We start from the raw sequence: 20,379 nt of genomic DNA, 5'->3' as shown, positions 1-20,379 counted from the left end.
AGGCTCCTCGGGCCCTCCAGCTGATGCGGCGTGAGGCTGAACGGGCCCCTCGGACCCTCCAGCGGAGACAGGAGGCTGAACGGGCCCCTCGGACCCTCCAGCGGAGACAGGAGGCTGAACGGGCCCCTCGGACCCTCCAGCAGAGACAGGAGGCTGAACGGGCCCCTCGGACCCTCCAGCAGAGACAGGAGGCTGAACGGGCCCCTCGGACCCTCCAGCGGAGACGGGTGGCTGAACGGGCCCCTCGGACCCTCCAGCGGAGACGGGTGGCTGAACGGGCCCCTTGGACCCTCCAGCGGAGACAGGAGGCTGAACGGGCCCCTCGGACCCTCCAGCGGAGACGGGCGGCTGAACGGGCCCCTCGGACCCACCAGCGGAGACGAGGAGGTGCTGGCTGGGCTCACTGGAACCCCCAGCGGACGAGGTAGATGGCGGCACGGGAGCCGCGGAGTGCTGGATGAGCTCATCCGAGCTTCCAGCAGGAGCCGATGTAGAGCCAGAGAGAATTGGGACCCCGGGCTCAACGTTAAGCTGGCTAGAAAACTGCACTGCTACGGGGAACTGGGCCAAAGGTTCAGGTGCGAGCTGAGCTGCTGGACACACGGGGACCTGAGCTGCTGGACACACGGGGACCTGAGCTGCTGGACACACGGGGACCTGAGCTGCTAACGGTGGAGAAGTAAATGACTGCACAGGGGACTGAACTGATGTCTGTAGTAACGGTGGTGGTGAGAGTGGAGTGGGTGGTGGAGTTAATGGCTGTGCTAGCGGGGACACAGGAGACGCAGCTTGTAGCTGGGCAGCTAAGAGAGCTTCAGGAGGCTGGGTAGCTAATAAACTGTTCACATTTCCATCCGTAGCACAAAACACAACCCCTGAACGAATAGTCCCACGGTTCGACACAGAAAAAGAGTCCTTATTCACCATAGCCGGCGATGTACAAGTCTGAATGTCCGGCTGTGGGGTGGCGCGCTGGCGGCGTGATCGTCGTTTCCTTTTTGATGATGGTTCTGACGGGCCGAGCGGCTCCACATCCGGCCCTTCAGGCAGGTGGGTAGTAGCAGCTGGGGGATGAAGGTGGAGTTTGTTGTGGATTAAATCCTGTTCGAGTGGGTGGAGCGCACTGAGTAGCCAGGGAAGACCAGAGATTAAACGCTGTAGTTTGGTTTCCACAGCACGGCGAAATTCCTTCCCCTCATGTTCGAGCCACAGATGCAGGAGTCTTTCCACGGAGTAGATAATGTCCAGACGCAGTTCTTCTGGTGGGTTGAGTGCTGCTGGGTCCATATCTGGTGACGTCGTACTGTCATGAATCGCTGTGCGGCAGGCAGGAGAAGGACCCAGGATGCAGACTCACAGACACGGGGATAAACTTAAAGAACACAGCTTTAATGCTGGCACGGCAGAATACAGGAAATACAGAACTAACTGGGAAAAAGTAAACTAACATTCGTAGGAAGGCACAGGAAGATCCACACAACATGAGGGACGACGTCACGCTGAACAGAGGGAGACGCAGACAGAAATACACAGAGGGTTAACGAGGAAAGTGGGAACACACGGGGAACACAGGTGACACTGATAATCATAACGAGACAGGGCGGGGTGAACTGAACATGACATGTACGGGCGTGAGAGTCACAAAGTAAACAGGAAGTGCACAGAGGTTCAGACAGGAGGAGAGAGAGCACGGGGAAAACACAGACATAACGGGCTGGGGAAACATGAAACAACCACAAAGGGAGACGAGGGCTCATAAATACATAGAGGGCACACAGGGGGAAGAGAGAGCACGGGGAGAACTTAGACATAATGGGCAGGGGAAACATGGAATAAAACATAAGGAGAGACGAGGGCTCACAGATACACAGAGGGGCACACAGGGGGTAAAAGCCATGAAGGGAAAACACTTAGGGAACAACACAACAGGGCAACTCAGAAAACATGGCCTAAGCAAGGAACAAAATACAAACATACAAGAAAACTAAGAACACTGGGCCAACATGGCCCAGGACCATGACACAAACAGTCCAAAGACAGTAGTCTTGGTTTAGTGACGATGCACAACAAAGAGCCACAGTTGATTCCAGCAGGCCAAACTGTTGTTCTAGATGGTGCTGTAGCTGTGTCAGCCCGTAACGGTGAAAAGTCTGTCTTGTTAGAGTATCCACGAATGTCAGCCTTACCTGGTGACATCCTTGTGAAACCTTGTCTCATAGACCTACCTGAACGAGCACCTTACCTTGTTCCAGTTATACTTACCAATGAATCCGAACATGATGTGACAATCCCTCTAAATTGTGTCATCGGAGAAGTCAGTGCATATCAAAGAGTTCTATCTCACGAACACTCAGTGAGAACTCCAAGATTCCAAACTGAACAGAAGTCAAATGTAACATATAACTTTGACTCTTCCCCTATTAGCGCTGAATGGAAGGAGCGCATAACTGAAAAGCTAAGCCAAATGCCTGAAGTGTTTGCACAGAATGATCTTGACTTTGGAAAGACGGATCAAGTGAAACACACAATCAGATTGTCAGATGAAACACCGTTCAAGCATAGAGCGCGTCCCATACATCCGAACGACCTGGAGGCAGTCCGTAAGCACCTCAAAGAACTGCAAGAAGCTGGCGTGATCAGGGAATCTACCTCCCCTTTCTCTTCACCCATTGTAGTCGTGCGGAAGAAAAATGGTGAAGTCCGCCTCTGTATCGACTACAGAAAGCTTAACGCGCAGACTATAAAAGATGCTTACGCTCTCCCCAATTTGGAGGAAACGTTTTCCACCTTGATCGGGTCACAATGGTTCTCTGTCCTGGATTTAAAATCTGGGTACTACCAAATTGAGATGGAGGAGCTGGACAAACCAAAGACGGCGTTCGTATGTCCCATCGGCTTTTGGGAATTTAATAGAATGCCCCAATTACAAACGCCCCCAGCACATTCTAGCGGCTCATGGAGAAATGTATGGGCGACATGAACCTGCGCGAAGTGATCGTGCTTCTCGATGACATCATTGTATTCTCCAAAACACTTGACTCCAAAACACTTGATGAGGCTCGCTTAATGAAAGTTCTTGATCGCCTGAAAGAATATGGGCTCAAACTCTCACCCGAAAAATACAAATTTTTCCAAACTTCTGTCAGATATCTTGGGCATATTGTGTCCAGCAAGGGAGTGGAGACTGACCCTGAAAAGGTGGAAGCCTTAAGTACCTGGCCTGTGCCCCGTGATCTTAAACAGCTCCGCTCATTCTTAGGCTTTTCAGGGTACTACAGGCGGTTCATTAAGAACTATTCGAGTATCGTTAAGCCCCTCACCAACTTAACATCAGGCTACCCTCCTTTGCGCAAAAGGACAAAGCCTAAAGCTAAGTCTGTCCAGTACCATGACCCCAAGACACCTTTCAGCGAGCGATGGACTCCCTCTTGTGATTTTGCTTTCAAAACCATCATTGAAAAGCTCAGTACTGCGCCTGTATTGGGTTTTGCTGACCCTAAACTGCCGTATACGCTCCATACTGATGCCAGCACTACAGGGCTTGGCGCCGCGCTCTATCAAGAGCAGAATGGCCAGACCAGGGTGATAGCTTATGCAAGCCGTGGGTTGTCTAGGAGTGAATCTCGTTATCCCGCTCATAAGTTAGAGTTCTTAGCCTTGAAGTGGGCAGTAACAGAAAAGTTTGCAGATTACTTGGAAATCAGTTTACTGTCGTAACAGACAATAATCCTCTGACGTACATATTAACTACTGCTAAGATGGATGCCATGAGTTACAGATGGCTAGCTGCCCTGTCAACGTTTAGCTTTAAGCTCCAGTACAGAGCTCGACCGCATACAGCAGTTCACACAGATTCACCTGTCCCTACCTGACAGCAGTTTAAGTCCTGAAGTAGTGTCTGCTATTTGTGAGAAACACCTTGTATGCTGCTCTCAAAATGACACCATCCCCTTGGTTCACTCGCTAGCCATTTCTGCAGCTGCCATTCCAGGTGACTTTGTCAATGAAAATGACTGTGGTGGTCTTCCTGTTATGCCCCATATGTCCCCTGAACAGATCACAAACGAACAAAGAACAGACCCTTGTCTGAGGGAAGTTATTGCACAAATTGAAACTGGAGAAAAGGTCCCACCAACTGTGCGAGCTGAACTTCCTGACATCAACCTTCTACTCCGAGAGCTCAATCGATTGGAGATGCACAATAACATCCTGTATCGAACTCGCCAAGATGGAGATGTTTCCTACCAGCTTGTCTTACCTGAACAGCTCCATGACTCAGTCTTCCAAAGCCTCCACTGTGACATGGGCCACTTAGGCACTGAACGTACCTTAGATCTTGCCCGAACAAGGTTCTATTGGCCTCGCATGGCAGCATATATAGAACATAAGATGAAAACATGCAACCGCTGTGTAAGACGTAAAACTCCTCCAGAAAAAGCAGCTCCACTTGTGAATATCAAATCCACCAGACCCCTCGAATTAGTCTGCATGGACTTCCTGTCCATTGAGCCTGATCGAAGTAATGTAAAGGATGTGCTTGTATTAACCAATCATTTCACAAAATATTCATTAGCCATCCCTACCAGCAATCAGAAAGCTCAGACCGTTGCAAAAGCCCTTTGGGACAACTTCATAGACAACTTTCATACAATTGTACGAAAAACGATACAACTGGTTTTGCCCCATATGAGTTAATGTTTGGCCGTCAGCCAAGATTGCCAGTCGATCTAGCATTTGGGCTGCCCTTTAACAACAAAAGTTTCAAGTCGCATTCTCAGTACATAACAAAACTAAAGGCAACTCTACAAGAGACCTACAAACTAGCAACAGACCATGCCAACAAAATGGCAGAAAGAAACAAAACAAGATTTGATATGCGAGTGAAACCCTCAAAACTAGAGCCAGGTGACAGAGTTTTGGTGCGTGCAGTCCGTCTCAGAGGCAAGCACAAGCTAGCCGACAAGTGGGAGACTGATATTCACGTTTTGGTGACCCAAGCAGGTGACTTGCCCGTCTACAGTATAAAACCCCTAACAAAAGAGGGCCCAGTCCGCACAGTCCACCGCGATCTCTTGCTCCCTTGTGGTTTTCTTGCCCCTGTTGAGGAGAAACCTGTCCAACCAACTCATGTACGCAAACCAAAAACAAGGCAATCACCTAAACAACATGAGGAATGTGATCATTCAGAACTGGAAGATGAGGATGTCTGTTGGTTCAGAGAGGAACCTCTTCAAGAGCCCATAAAGGTCACTCGAGTCTATGAGATTCCCCAGCCAAAGACACACCCTAATGATCACGATCATGCTGAAACTCATTTGCCTGGAGGAGACAACTTACATGAACATGACAACCTGCCTGGAGGAGACAGCTTACATGAACATGACAACTGGCTTGGAGCTGACAATTTAACCGGATGTGACAACTTGCTTGGAGCTGACAATTTAACCGGATGTGACAACTTACCTGAATGTGGAAATCTACTTGGATGTGGAAGCCTAGAGGAGAGTGAAACCATGGTGGAACACTCAAACACTGACGATGAAAGCGAGAGTGACACTAACTTACCTGATGGACCTACCTGTGATGGGCCAGTGGAAGAAGAGAACTCAAATGATAATCAAGCAAACTCAAGTCAGTCAGATACTGAGAGTGAAGCCACAGCGACCATAAGGCGCTCAGAGAGAACAAGAACCCAACCAGAACGACTGCAATAAAGTCAGTTGGGAAATCCTCTCGTTTCCATTGCCCAGTCCCTGTTTCAAGGTCTAAGCCTAGCTTTTACCAATGCCTTGACAGAACAAGATTCTGTGGTCATCCCCATGAAGGCTGGTTCCCCTGTCATTACCGTTTAGCTATCCCATGCAAAGGGACTTGCATGATTCTAAGAGGGGATAGTGTAACCCAGTGTTAAAAACGGGATTAAAAGTATAAATATTCATACTCTCACGATGGGAATAAATATTGATAAAAACAAAGTTAATTATAATAAATACTGATAAAAAGCATGTAAACATAAGTTTAATATGTACATATGTATATGTGGTATATAGTCGGTGTGGGGGCAGGACTTAGTCCTTTAGAGTGTGTTTGTCAGATCCACTGAGCGACCAATCATTGGCCAGTCTGACCCTCCCCCAGTCTGTGCGCTGCTGAGACACCTGTGTGCCTTCGTGTGCCAGTCAGATACGCCAGAGACACAGACGGTGAAAGATCAGTTTACCCGTGCGGCGAAGAAGCTAGCTGGATAGTGAAAGTCCTTTTTTCGGCGAGAATAATAAGAGTGATACTGTATTCCAGAGGCCGTGAGCCAACGTGAGCACTGTGAAGCCCTGTGTAGCATTTGTTGCTTCGCATGGTAAGTCCCAGGCAGTACACGTGCGCTAGCATAGCATGCTACTTGCCGCTAGCTCCGATGCTAACTTCCGTTAGCCATTTTGCAATGAAAGTGCCTTTTCCGAGGCTAAAGCAATTAGCACTGAGTCTGCTGCACTGAGTCTGCTGCACTTTATACTAGATGTTCTTTAAAGGTTTATGTCACATTACTGTGGTATTGATGTATAATGTATGGTTTTGTGCGATGTTGTTATGTTAGCACATGTTCACTTTTCTCATGGTGCTAATTATAGTTCTGCACAATTAAGTATTAGCAACGTGAAATTAAGTGCCTTCACCTGCACTGTACTTAGCTGAAACTTGATAAGTCTCAAGCCAATGTGTATTTCTAATGCACTGCTGAGCTGTATTTTGTATTATTTTAAATGTGTGTTTCCTATGCACTTTTTCCCTTTGAAATGAGAATAATTTGTTGTACAACATAGAATATTTTGAAAGAAATTTAGAAGAACTACAAGCAACCAGTAGTAATAATAAGTTACAGGCATGATAGCTTAAATGTTGAACTACTGTGTTCTGGCCTGGTCCCCAGGTCAGGTTTTTTCCCTTGCTTATTTGGATTGGATTGGTTTTGAGGACCTGAGAAGAATCGAGGATCCCTTTTCCAGTACTGGATGGCGAGACCAGCCCAAAGAGCCGGATGAACTGGTAGATTGTAACCCGACTGGTTACAAACACACTGAGTGACTATTGAACATTGAAAGACTGAAATTGACTTTTAAAAAAGACACAAAAGACAATATATCCTTGGGTCGACTATTTTTGGGGTTTATTTTATTTTGTTTTCAAGAAGAGCGCTCTACTTTTGTTAAATGTGCACAACTCTAATAATTGCTAATAAATGCAATTGTGTTTTCTACACCTACTGTGTACAAGTCCTCTGTTATCATACACCCTTGGCTCCTACGAATCTAGAACCTGTCTGATCTGGTCCATATTTCCCTTCTGTCCTCGTACTGTGGTTAAAGGTGACTATTCTGCCGTACTACAGGCAAAGAAGGCAAGAAGTAGCACTAACAGGTCTAGTATTGCACCACCAGTGTTACATAGGTGTGAATGCCAGAACACTCTGGAATGCACACCAAGCCTTTGCAGACTATTAAGGATCAAACCTCTACCAATCTAAAACTAATTATAAAACTCTAAGCATATATAAGTAGATATTTCTAAGCATAAATGATAATCAACAATACAAAACCTGACAACCTGTAAATTGTAAATACTGTAAAACCACTGTCATTTAATGGTCGGGCATTGCACAGCTTCAAGCATTTCACCTCATGTCATACTGGGTATGGTTGTGTGTGTGACAAATAAAATTTGAATTTGAAAGTCTTTCCAGGTGAGTTTGATCCAGGAGGGTCTGAAGCCAGAGTCAGACAGAGACTGTGCAGAGACTGTAGAAGGACAGAGCAGCAGCAGAGCAGTCCAGATACACTGATGATCCTCTGTCAGATCCAGAGGGACACACAGGGATGATGCTGGACTCTACATTGTGTCTGACAGTGGAGCTGTTCTCAGAGCAGTTCACTCTGCAGCACTGACAGTCATCTGCACTTCTTCTCATTCCTCTGTCAGTTACTGCTGGATGAAGCTCTCCTCTCCACCTCCCAGTAACATGGCCCAGTCAGAGCGTCTCTACACACAAGCTGCTGCTGCTTCAACCTCTCTGGATCATCAGGACACAGCTCCTCCTCTCTCAGCACACACACCGTCCTGTTTACCATCATCGCCAACACCTGCAAAGAGAAGAAGGAAGAGCAGAGGAGATAAACGAGTGTTTCCAGAGACTCTTCATTAACTGTCAATCAGTGATGCAGCACATCCAGTATAAAGAGCAGCAGGGACTTCAGTGCTGGGACTGTACTAGGACTCATTGTTGCTTCACTTTTTTTCTAATCTTTGGATTTTTATTGAAGTTGATGAAAATGTTTTTCCCTCCTAGTTTGAGTTTGGACTTTCATTCATTAGAAGAACCTTGGTGTGTCCACTCTGAGCTCTGTAGGAACCCCAACAACAAGCCCAACAATCCAGATGGACGGTTCCAGCTGTTAACTGGAGGAATTCCATCCAAACATCTGCTCTCAATAAATTCTTCCTCACCTACAGACTGTGTTCTTCACTGCTTTAAACTTGGAAATGAATGCAGTCATTGGTCTGCGTGCTGCTTTGTTCAGAGAGCTGATTGGCTGTTGACAGCGTTTGATCAGAGCGTGTCAGCCGTTACCATGGTGACCATAAAGGTCAGAAACAGGAAGTGTTTGTGTCCAATCCTGAAGCCTGTCACCATTCTCCTCTCACAGCTTCACTGAGAAGCTGCAGCTTTACAGGAAACACTGGATCTTTGTTTCATACTGACTGTGTTTAGTACAATACTGCTGACAGCACCACCCACTCACTCCATCACTCTACTTACACCAGAGTCTCCAGTCTGTAGTCTGGACTCTGCTGAAGATCAGACAGCTGCTTCACATCTGGATCCTTCAGGTTGTTTCCGTACAGGTCCAGCTCTCTCAGATGGGAGGGGTTGGACTTCAGTGCTGCTGCCAGATAATCACAGCTGATCTTTGACAAACCACAGAGCCTCAATCTGTATAAAGAATGAAAGATGTAAGTTTATTAGACAAAGTGTGAGCTTGAAATCATTCAGTGTTTCATCATCTGTTCAGAGCTGAAGAAGGTTCAGAATGTAGAAGTTTAGAAAATGGAAACTCCAAACAGCTGAAGCCAACAGGAAGCAGCTTCAAACAGGAAACTGTGCAGAGTTTCAGACTATATGTCCTGATGCAGCCAGTTGGACTTTGGAGATTTGAATCTCTGTTCTGTGACTAAGTCCTTGAATCATTTCTTCCAGTTGGTCCAACAAGACAGACTAAGTATTGGACATGTGTTGTGGCTCCATTAGGGGAGCTTCTAAATGTGATGTGATGGCCCCTCTGGGCCTGTCAGGTCACAGGACTGAAGAGAGCTCAAACTGGGCACACAGTTGTTCCAGTCTGGACCAAAGACTCTATACTGGGACTGAGGGACTGCTTTGACTGCACCCACTGGGACGTTTTAAAGGCTCATGTTCTCACTTAGATCATCGATTTCTACTTACATTTCTTTCTGGGAAAAATGGGGATTACTTTGAAAACAGGAAGTATTTTCCCCAATAAGCAGCCCTGGATTAGTAAATCACTCAAACATGTTCTTAGGCAGAAGAAGCTGTCTTGTTATGAGGGAGAGAAGAAAAAGATTGAGGCACAGAAACTTGTTGAAAGAGAGATAAAGCAGCTAAAATCAGGTGTAAAAGTAAAGCAGAGGATGAGCTGAATAAAGGACACTCAAGGCTGGCTTGGAAAGGAATGAAGTCCATGGTGGGGATGCAGAACAAGGAGCAAAGATGAATGTGATGCTGAATCAGCAGAAGACAGGGACTCATTTGATTCCAGCTTTGATATCATTGATTTCAATGAAGAGCTTTGTGATTGTAGCAAAGGGCTGGTAGCTCTGAGAGTCCCACTGATGAGGTGTTTGTGTGGAAATCTCTTAGTGGGACCAAAGAGAGAAAAAGCCCTGGTCCTGATGCTGTGGGAGGGAAATGATTGAAGTGTGCTGTGAGGAACTGACTGGGAGATTTTCACACATTTTCCAGTCCTCCTTGGAACAACAGGAAGTTCCCAGCATATGGAAACAAAGGTTAAGGGTCTTATGGCACTCAGTGATGATGGTGCTGTGGCCCCACCACCTCCACCTCTTTGTAAAGGAACTAACTGTAATCTGAAGCTTCAAATGGAACTAAGACTTCCTCCACTAGGTGGCAGTGTCTGATGAGAAAGTGTTAGTGGAGCTGGCCTGGAGTCAGAAACAGGAAGATGCAGGATTTGGGCTGAAATGGGGAAAAGTGGTTCGCACTAGTGCCTTAAAGCAAGAAGGTTGTAGGTTGAAGCTTGTTGGCCTTTCTGTGGAGGTTGGATGTTCTCCCACAGTCCAATGAAATGCTTCTTAGGTTCACTGGTGCTTCTAAATTGGCTGTAGGTGTGGATGTGAGAGAGTGCTTCTCTGTCGCTCTCTGTTGGCCCTGTGATGGACTGCTCACCTGTGCAGGTGGACCACGCCTCTTGCCCTATGACAGCTAGGGCACAGGCTGCAGCCCTGTGAGCCTAAGCTGAATAAACAGTTAGCAAAAATGATTCATAGATGAATGTCAGAGTGTTCCTCCTTCTCTTTCCCATCATTCATGCTGGCAGTGGAGGAGATTTGGATGTTGGACTGTGTTTTGGATGATGTGTGTATGTGTGTGTTGGACTGCTGTCTGTAAAGCAAACGCACATTTTTCTTTGGATTTCAGTGTCAGACAGACTTTAAGGTGGAATGAAGAGTTTGAGATTTTCACAGTGAATTATCCAGTGGAGGATTTTTCTTCTTCTTTGAAGGTTTGAAATGTGAACATTGTTCTGCTGCAGTCAATGGACTAAACCAGAGAAGAAGAAAACAGACTTTACCATGAAGATCCTCAGTGTGGATCAGTATAATATCAGCCTGATGTCTGCAGTTTAGTGTCAGCACAACTTTCACATCATATTCATCTCAGCACAACTAAAACATGCTGACTGACCTCAGAGTTTCAAGTCCACATCCTGGACTCTCCAGGAAACCACACAGATGCTTCACTCCTGAATCCTGCAGCTTGTTGTTCCTGCTCAGCTCCAGCTCTCTCAGATGGGAGGGGTTGGACTTCAGCGCTGCTGCCAGATAATCACAGCTGATCTCTGACAAACCACAGCGACTCAATCTGTATAAAGAATGAAAGATGTAAGTTTATTAGACAAAGTGTGAGCTTGAAATCATTCAGTGTTTCATCATCTGTTCAGAGCTGAAGAAGGTTCAGAATGTAGAAGTTTAGAAAATGGAAACTCCAAACAGCTGAAGCCAACAGGAAGCAGCTTCAAAGAAACACAACAAGAGAAAAAACTCTGAATGTTTCACATTAAAGTCGTACATTTATCATAAAAACAGGACAAAGACTTGAAAAAGTCATGTTTTCCTTCCAGGAACCACAAGGCTTCACTTTTAAAGGTGAAGTGTGAAAGAAATGGACATATTTGAAGTCCAACACCTATTTCCAGTCACATTATTAAAGCAGACAAACTACAAGCTCATTCTCATTCCAACAAGTCATCTTCTGACCTGGACTAACAACACTGGTCTCTATGTGCAGCTGGCTGTGAGACCAGTGCTCAGGGAGCGTCTACAAAGTGCAACACTGAAAGAACATCACACACTCATTTGCTTCCATCATCCAACCTGAAGAGGAAACAGAGACGGCTCCCCTTCAAAGTAAAAGCTGCTCCTTTTGGACACAGTATCAAAGAAAGTCTACAGTATAACATAGAAAAGACAGAACAAAGTTTTGGTTGTTTTAAATTGTGCAGAAATGAAACTACACTAAGCTCAATTATGTGACAGACACTTCATCCCATGTCAGTTTGGCCTCATCCTGGTCGGGATTATCCAGCACACACTCTGATCACAGGCCCAGGGGCCACGCACAGCTGGCTCCATCCAAGAGACAGGAAACAAACCAACACAATAATAAAAAGCACCATGTGATCTTCTTACATCTTCAAGACAAACATAGTAAAAACATGGGCATATTTGTTTCCTGATAAAATGATGTGACAGGTAGAACAGAGTAAAGTGGTGGTGTTACAGCCTTTCTCCCCTCTGCTGCCGAGGCTGTTAGTCTCTCCCAAACTCAGCTACAGGACTTCCAAATGAATGAAAGCAGCAGAAGTGGCTTTACAAATGAAAGAGGAAGAGGAGAAGAAGAGGATAGGGACGCCACCCTGACTATCACTCCAGCTGAAAACATCACACTTCCATTAAAGTTGGTGAGGACATGTTGAGCAGGATGAGCTGCTGGCTAATCTGGAGGCTGTAGCAGCAGCTCACAGTCACAGTGGATTTCCACTCATGAAAAAGCTCTGGCTGCTTCATTTCTCATCTCATATCAGAGACTTTAAAGCTTCACTGAAGCTGTACTGTGATGCTTCCATATTCCAGTGAGGCCTCCATAATGATTTCAGCTGTTCTGTACACACACTGTGTGCCCTGTATGGCTCAAAGTCTCTGCAGCCTGTTTTTATCTGCTATCATCAGATCTTCATCATCCTCATTCACATCCCTCACACACTCTACAGCCTCATCAGCACTGACTTCATCTTCACTGACTGATGGAGCACAACATGAATCTGTGGAGGCTGAAACACTGTCCTGTCAAACATCTCCCCGTCACCACTCCACTTCTGTCAGCCTTTAAATGAACCCTGCTCAAGTCTGTCACTTCTGTTTGGAGCCAAAAGGAAAAACTGTTGTTCAGTCATTTGGAAAGACAACATTTCTGAAAGCACGCAAACTTCTTCACATTTGTCTTCAGACACATCCTGAACATTTAGGAACTAAAGAAAGTTTCAAACATCAATCAAAGACCTGAAATATAGAAAAACAACAACAGCCGCAGTCAGTGAACTCACCTCAGAGTCTCCAGTCGACAGTTTGGACTCTCCAGTCCAGCACACAGAAGCTTCATCCCTGCTTCCTGCAGGTGTTTCCAACTCATGTCCAGCTCTGTCAGATTGGAGGGGTTGGACTTCAGAGCTGAGGCCACAACTTCACAGTGAGACTCTGAGAGTAGACAGTGAGTCAGTCTGTGATGATAGAAAATATAAAAAGTGTTATTATAAAAGCAGAAAATCTGCATTATAAACACAGACTGAATGTATATGAAGACAAAACAGAGTGAGATCATAATCTGATGAATCTGCTCTTCACATCTGTGCTTCAGCTCCTCTTACTGTGTTTGACATGACAGAACGATTAAGTCTCTCTCAGACCTGCAGACTTTTAATGAGTCTTTGTTTGGCTTTAATCTGCAGATGAAGGAGGAAGATGGTGTCACATTTAGGCTTCCATAATGTCCACAGTCTGTCACTGAGATCTGATCCAGAGTCAGAGTGAAGACACACATTTGGACTGTTTCCTGTTTTGACTCCAGAACATTTTGAATGAGTTCAGCTCAGTGAAGAGTTCCAGCTGGAAAGATGATCTCTGTTTGCTACCTGCTGTCAGGTACGACTGTTCACGTCCACACGCAGGACAAACCTGCTGACTGTTACCAAACGGAGCAGAAATCTCATCACTGGACAATAATGATGAATGAACTCAGAGCTGCTGATATCAGATCTGACTTCAGGGGAACTAAACACAGAAATGATTGGCTCATTTTAGCTTTCTGAGCCATTATCTGCTGGTGTGTCGCTAGTTGGCAGAAAATGATTTGTATTCCTGTTCAGGGCTTCATTGTTTATGAGTCCAGATCCAGGTGACAGCAAGTCAAAATGATGTTACCTGTCTGTGTCCAGCAGCAGCCTGTATTCACTTTGAATATTGTTATAACCTGACATGGATCAGTTTGTCTTTGATTGGTTTGTAAATGTCACTGTTTCCATTGGACCTGAGTGACGTACAAAGACAGAGAGGGAGAGAAAGAAGAGAGAGGATGGAGACAGCAAAGAGAGAGCAAACACAAACAGGTGAGAGTGGACAGGTGACCAAGGTCAGCAACCAATCAGAGAGCTTCTGTTTGACCCACAGTCACTGATGATGACTGCACATAACCAAGCAGTGTTACTCTGATATCAAAAATGGATCCTGCTCTTATAATAATGATGATCAGATGATATTATTGTGTTATTTTATAGCTGAATACGATGTTTGTGTGATTATCAGTGAAAGAAGCAGTGAGGAGGATGGAGAGAGAGAGAGGACAGAGGGTGAAGTTAGAAACACTAAAATGATTTTTCATGGATTTCATGGATGATTTGAGTGATTTCCAGCAGGACACTTAAACATGTCAGTGGACGTCCCAAAGAACATATTCACTGATATGAAACGTGTCATGAACAGGATTAATATCAGTGGAAACATGGTGGAAACAGCTGTGACTGCATGGATGTGACACACTTCAAATCTGTTCTCCACTCTTGGATTTGGGATCCATGGAGCTGCTGCTGAGTCTGTACAATAAAGGAATGGTGTGGAAGGTTGCAGCGTACGGACACAAACACTTTGTGGTTACAATCTGATTTTATTTTCAAAATTAAACTACTAACCTACACTGATCAATGATGTTAATGATCACATCTGGACTCACCCAGCCTTTCTGCAGTTCCTCACAGCTGGAATCAGTCTCAGTCGTCCCCGCACTGATGTGTTGTACTTCTGCAGGTCCAACTCATCCAGAACCTCCTCTGACATCTGCAGCATGAAGGCCAGAGCTGAGCACTGGATCTCAGAGAGTTCCTTCTCTGATCTGTTGTCTGACTTCAGGAACTCTTGGATCTCCTGAAATAATGAGAGGTGGTTCATCTCCATCAGACAGTGGAAGATGTTGATGCTTCTGTCAGGAGAGATTCCATAACTGTTCATCTCCTTCAGGTTGTTGATGACTCTCTGGATGGTTCCTGGACCGTTCTCTGTCTGACCCAGCAGACCTACTAAGAGGCTCTGGTTGGACTCCAGACAGAGGCCATGAAGGAAGCGAACAAACAGGTCCAGGTGGCCATTTTTACTCTGGAGGGATTTCTCCATGACTCGTTTAAGGAAATCATCCAGAGAGGACTCTTTATATTTTTTCCCAAAGAAGTTCTTCAGCACCTCTGTCTTCCTGTTGGTGTGACATTGGAACATGTAGACAGCAGCCAGAAACTCCTGAATGCTCAGATGAACAAAGCAGTAGACTGGTTTCTGGAAGATCACACACTCTCTTTTGAAGATCTCTGTACAAACTCCTGAGTACACCGATGCCTCTGTCACATCCAGACCACACTGCTCCAGGTCTTCTTGGTAGAACATGATGTTTCCTTTCTCCAGATGTTCAAACGCCAGCCTCCCCAGCTTCAGAAGAACTTCCATGTCAGCCTTCGTCAGCTCCTGTGGACTCGTCTCACGTCCCTCGTGGTACTTGTTCTTCTTCCTCTTTGTCTGAACCAGCAGGAAGTGTGAGTACATGTCAGTCAGGGTCTTGGGCAGCTCTCCTCTCTGCTCTGTAGTCAACATGTGCTCCAGAACTGTAGCAGTGATCCAGCAGAAGACTGGGATACTACACATGATGTGGAGGCTCCTGGATGTCTTCATGTGGGAGATGATTCTGCTGGACAGCTCTTCATCACTGAATCTCCTCCTGAAGTACTCCTCCTTCTGGGCGTCAGTGAAGCCTCGTACTTCTGTTAGCCTGTCAACACATGTAGGAGGGATCTGATTGGCTGCTGCAGGTCGGGAAGTTATCCAGACGAGAGCCGAGGGAAGCAGATTCCCCTGGATGAGGTTTGTCAGCAGCTGGCTGACTGATGACTTCTGTGTGACATCAGACAGCAGCTTCCTGTTGGTGAAATCCAATGAAAGTCTGCTTTCATCCAGGCCGTCAAAGATGAACAAAAGCTGAGAGACAGCCAGCTTCTCTGCTGTGACCTTCTGTAATGTTGGATGGAAAACATGGAGCAGCTCCAGAAGACTGTACTGCTCATCTCTGATCAGGTTCAGCTCCCTGAATGAAAGCAGAACCACCACACTGACATGTTGGTTCTCCAAGCCCTCTGCCCAGTCCAGAGTGAACTTCTGCACTGAGAAGGTTTTTCCAACACCAGCCACGCCGTTGGTCAGAACCACTCTGATGGTTCTCTGTTGGTCAGGTAAGGCTTTAAAGATGTCCTGGCACCTGATTGGAGCGTCATGGAGGGCGTCCATCTTGGAAGCTGTCTCCAGCTGCCTCACCTCATGTTGGGTATGAACCTCTTCACTCTGTCCCTCTGTGATGTAGAGCTCAGTGTAGATCCTGTTGAGGAGGGTTCTACTTCCTGTTTCATCACTTCCTTCAGTCACACGTTCACATCTCCTCCTCAGACTGATCTTATGTTCATCTAAAACCTCCTGCAGACCAACATCTGCTGAAAGAAAGAAAAACAATGAGACTAAAGAGAAAGAAAACTCTTCAATGTCTGAACAACACAAGAAGTCCAGTTTTCAGAAATGAGTCCATCAGCAGACAGATGTTCAGTCTTACTTTGTACACAGCTGCTCTGACTGGCTGTCTGCAGTCCAGCTCTGCTTCTGGATCTTTCTCCACACTGGGGACAGGAGGAGTCTCCTGATGGAGCAGACTGGTCCCAGTATGAGGAGATGCACTGTCTGCAGAACCAGTGTCCACAGCTGGTAGAGACTGGATCCTTCAGGACGTCCTGACACAAAGCACAGCAGGACAGCTGCTCCTCCTCACAAACACCACTCCTCTTCCTCCCTCTGTGAACACATTTCTTCATCACTAAAAACATTTACTGTCAGTGAAAAACATCCAGATGTGACCAAACTGCAGTTCCTCACAGTTCCTTTGATGTCATCAACACTAATGAGCTGCTCTTCCTGTCTGCCTGTCTCATTAAACACTGAGTGATGAATACAAACTCAACACTTCCTGCAGACTTCCTGACTACACAATAAAAGCTTTCCATCAGAGAGAGACAGTTATGACTTTCACTGTTTTACAGCCGCTGTGTGCAGATTATCTGGGTCAATTCACTCTGAAGCAGCTTAGAAGTGTCCGTGTAGAGCCGTGGTCTGACACACAGAGACTTCTGATTTTCTCTATTTAAACAAACATGATGAAGATGAGCAGGTTTCTCTTCTAGTATAAACTCTGTGTCTCTGGCTCATGATGGCTTTTCAGGTTTTATGTTTTGCTCTCTCCTGCTAGCGTTTTGCCTGCCTGGGTAGAGCTTGTAATGGCCTCTCGCTCTTGGTCCACACAGCTATGATGATTACACCACCTGTTGCTGATTCACCTGGGCTTACCGGTAACCATTTAACGCTGCGGCATGGAGCAGTTTGTCGCTGGGACATTGACCCTCCTGTGTTCATGATCTCAGTTCTTTGCTAAGAAATCTCTCTCTAAATTCACCAGTTGGGTTAACTTTGAGTATACTTTGAGTAAATATTTCCCTGGACCTGGTTACAGACGCTTACCTGTGACTCCCATGTGTGACTGTGTGAGTGGAGAGCAGGACAAGAGTGACTGAAGAGGAGTGAGTGTGGACTCCCTTCCCTCTTTTCCCTGGAGCCCTGGACCCCCTCCCCAACTCACTGTACATATATAGAGCACTGTGGTTCACCCCTTTGGTAAATAACCTGTCACCTTTTTGTTTGTCAGAACTCAGTCTGTGCTTGAGTTCCTCTGTTAGCCATGACATTTTGTTGGTTCTCTCTCTTCAGGTCCCTGTAAGTGTTTGATCTAAAACATTATATTTATTCTGCTTTGATTGTTTTGTGTGCTGAGGGACATTGTTGCACGATCCACTTTTTCTTATCACTCAAATATCCTGATACTTTCAGAAAGTTGGAGAGCTCTCCTGGCTTGCTTAGTCTTTGCTCTGTACTGCAGTACTTGCACTGGTTTCACTGGACAAGTCTGCATGTGAATCTACAACTGATCTGACATTGTGGCACAAACACAGTAAACAAACACTACGAGCACCTTCTTTCATGTGCAGTGGCTTTCTTCTCATTCTGTTACTGAACACTGTATGAAAAGCCTCTCACTGCCAACATCCTTCCAGCCCCACGACAACAAGACCAACTCACATCTTCACAACAACAAGAATTTTTCCCCTTTTCTTTGGAGAAACTGAGAAGCCAATAGGATTGTAGCTCAAACTTGCCCACAGTCCTGCTTCATCACTGCTCACTCCTACCTGTGTTGGTGCTCAGTGGACAGTCATAGCCTGCTGCTAGCATGAATGCTAAATGTACTGCTGTGGATGATCAGCAGAAAAAGATGTTGTCAGTTTGACTGTTTGCTGTATTTAAAGTGTTTTTCTCAGTTCATCTGTATTCAAAGTGCATTCGGGGCTTTAGCTGACAGCTCTTTGTGCTAACAAACTAAACTCTCTTAGTTTAAGCCAGCAGACTTTACCAAACACAAAGCCTGCTGCTCCCTCCATGGGTTAGCTTGTGTGACTGGTGTTTACACCAATGAAATCTAAATCACACTAATGTGTCCTCCAAGGTGTTTGGTGGGAGCACTGAGTGAAACATAAGAGCTCTGGTAAAATAACAAACAGGGCTGTGAGAGCAACTGAAGTGATAAAAATACTGTTTAAAGATAAAAAAACACTTTGATGTTCTCTCGTCACCTAACAAAGTCCAAACCCTGTGAACTATTTTAGCTTTAATAACTGTGGATTCAGGTATCCTGAACCCATCTTTGGACATGTGTAATTAAATATTTTAAAACTCCATCAGAGACTCCTGATGTGGCTGTTTGGAGAAGGAAAAGAGGGACAAAGTGGAGCGTCAAGCTGAGGCTTCATTCACTGCAAACCTACAGTTATGTTTCCTTATTTCTGCTGTTTGCATGTTCACAGCTGAAATAAAGCTGCCTCTTTGACTTCATCCTGTTGTGTTTGGGTCCAATCCTGCCTGCCACACAGTGCTACAGGACAAAGTCTAAGATTTTTATCTTTTTAATGAATCTTTGGTCATATTTATCCAGGAAAACACAAACATGTAAAGGAGTCATCACAGTTCTCTGACCTCGTTGGTCCAGGTTCACCACTGAAGTGTGGAGGGTGAGGCATGGACCAGTCACTCCTCACAGACGGACAGCTGGATCCTGCAGACTGTGACCTCTGACCTCTGCAGTCACAAACATGTTTTATTCAATGATCAATTCTCTGATAAAGTGATTGAAGCAGCTGTGATCACACAGACTGCAGATAATGCAGCTGTTTCCTGTCAGTAACAGTCTTCTTAGATTAGAGTTCAGCTTTTTACAGGAAATCAAATGTCCCTGAATGCAACAGTGAGACACAGTCTGCCTGTGTGGCTGTGATAGCTGCCGTTAGGAGCGCTCATGTGTTTGCAGTTAGACGAGGAGATGTTACCATCATGGACACGTTAACAAATCCTGCAGCATCACGTGGCACAAACACTTTGTGTTCCTGTCATCTGCAAGCAACAGGAAGTTCATTAATAAAGGCGGGATGGAGACGTGCCTGTGATGGTTCTCCTTCATCCAGCTGTTACACACATCTTGGCTCACACGACGAGCCTTTGTCTAATACAGCAGCTGCTCTCTGAACACTTTTCTGAAGAGGAGCTGCACAAACCTTTGTTTGCTTTCTAGAGCAGCGTATCAAAGTCAAACTACCCACTGCTAGCAGCTGTTTCTATCATAGTTTAGGATCCAGGTGTGCGAGGTCTAAATTTACACCTGTGCTTAAAATAAATAGTTAAAAACAGCCAATTGTGTCCAAATGTGTCTTAAAACCAGATAAACTGACAGTTACAGCTGAGCCTGTGTGTCCTTGGAGACACTGCTCTGCTACAGAGATGCATTTTAGAAACCAGGAAACATCAAAATCATTTAAATCAGAGAGTTCTTGTTACTAACAGCTCACCTCTCTGCAGCAGAGACTTTAAAACCAATGGGGGAAGTTCTAGACCGGCAACTCTTGAAGGACACAGAGCTGGAATCTGAATCAGAGTCTGAATCAGGTTCAGGTCCATGTTGGTCCCTGTGAATAATGATGGAGCAGTGATGTGAGTGCTGAGCTGTGACATGGAGAAGAGTCATGGACAGTTAGAGATGGTCATCTCACCTCTGAGCTTTGGTCTGGCTCTCATGTTCCCCACACAGAGTGCTTTTAGAGGGAGGGACTCCCTCCTCTCTGTCCTCACACTGATCCATGCTGCTCAATTCACATCAGCTCACACACACTTTCTACCTTCACCTGCAGAGGAAACACAAATCATTCATGTGCACATCAACTGAGAGCTGCAGAGGTCGTGTCTGATGTGTTGGACTAACATCCATCTGAGACGCAGCTTTCATCAGTTCACTACAAAAAGTGTCACAGAGCCGAGTTCAGCCTCCAAATCCTCCATTACTGT

General features: G+C 45.7%; 1 protein-coding gene across 1 annotated transcript in view; it reads right to left on the bottom strand.

The window, feature by feature from the left end:
- LOC309702571 (uncharacterized protein) overlaps positions 1-20,379 on the bottom strand; it is a 546,755-nt gene that overhangs the window by 228,004 nt on the left and 298,372 nt on the right. The window contains exon 21 of the mRNA XM_082527164.1: positions 10,994-11,170. Within this exon, the coding sequence (XP_082383290.1) occupies positions 10,994-11,170 (177 nt within the window). The remainder of the gene's footprint in view (positions 1-10,993; positions 11,171-20,379) is intronic.

Source organism: Aulonocara stuartgranti (genome assembly GCF_965226115.1).
Source record: "Aulonocara stuartgranti genome assembly, chromosome: 3".
NCBI classification, from domain to species: Eukaryota; Metazoa; Chordata; class Actinopteri; order Cichliformes; family Cichlidae; genus Aulonocara; species Aulonocara stuartgranti.
This window is presented reverse-complemented; position numbering and strand designations above follow the sequence as displayed.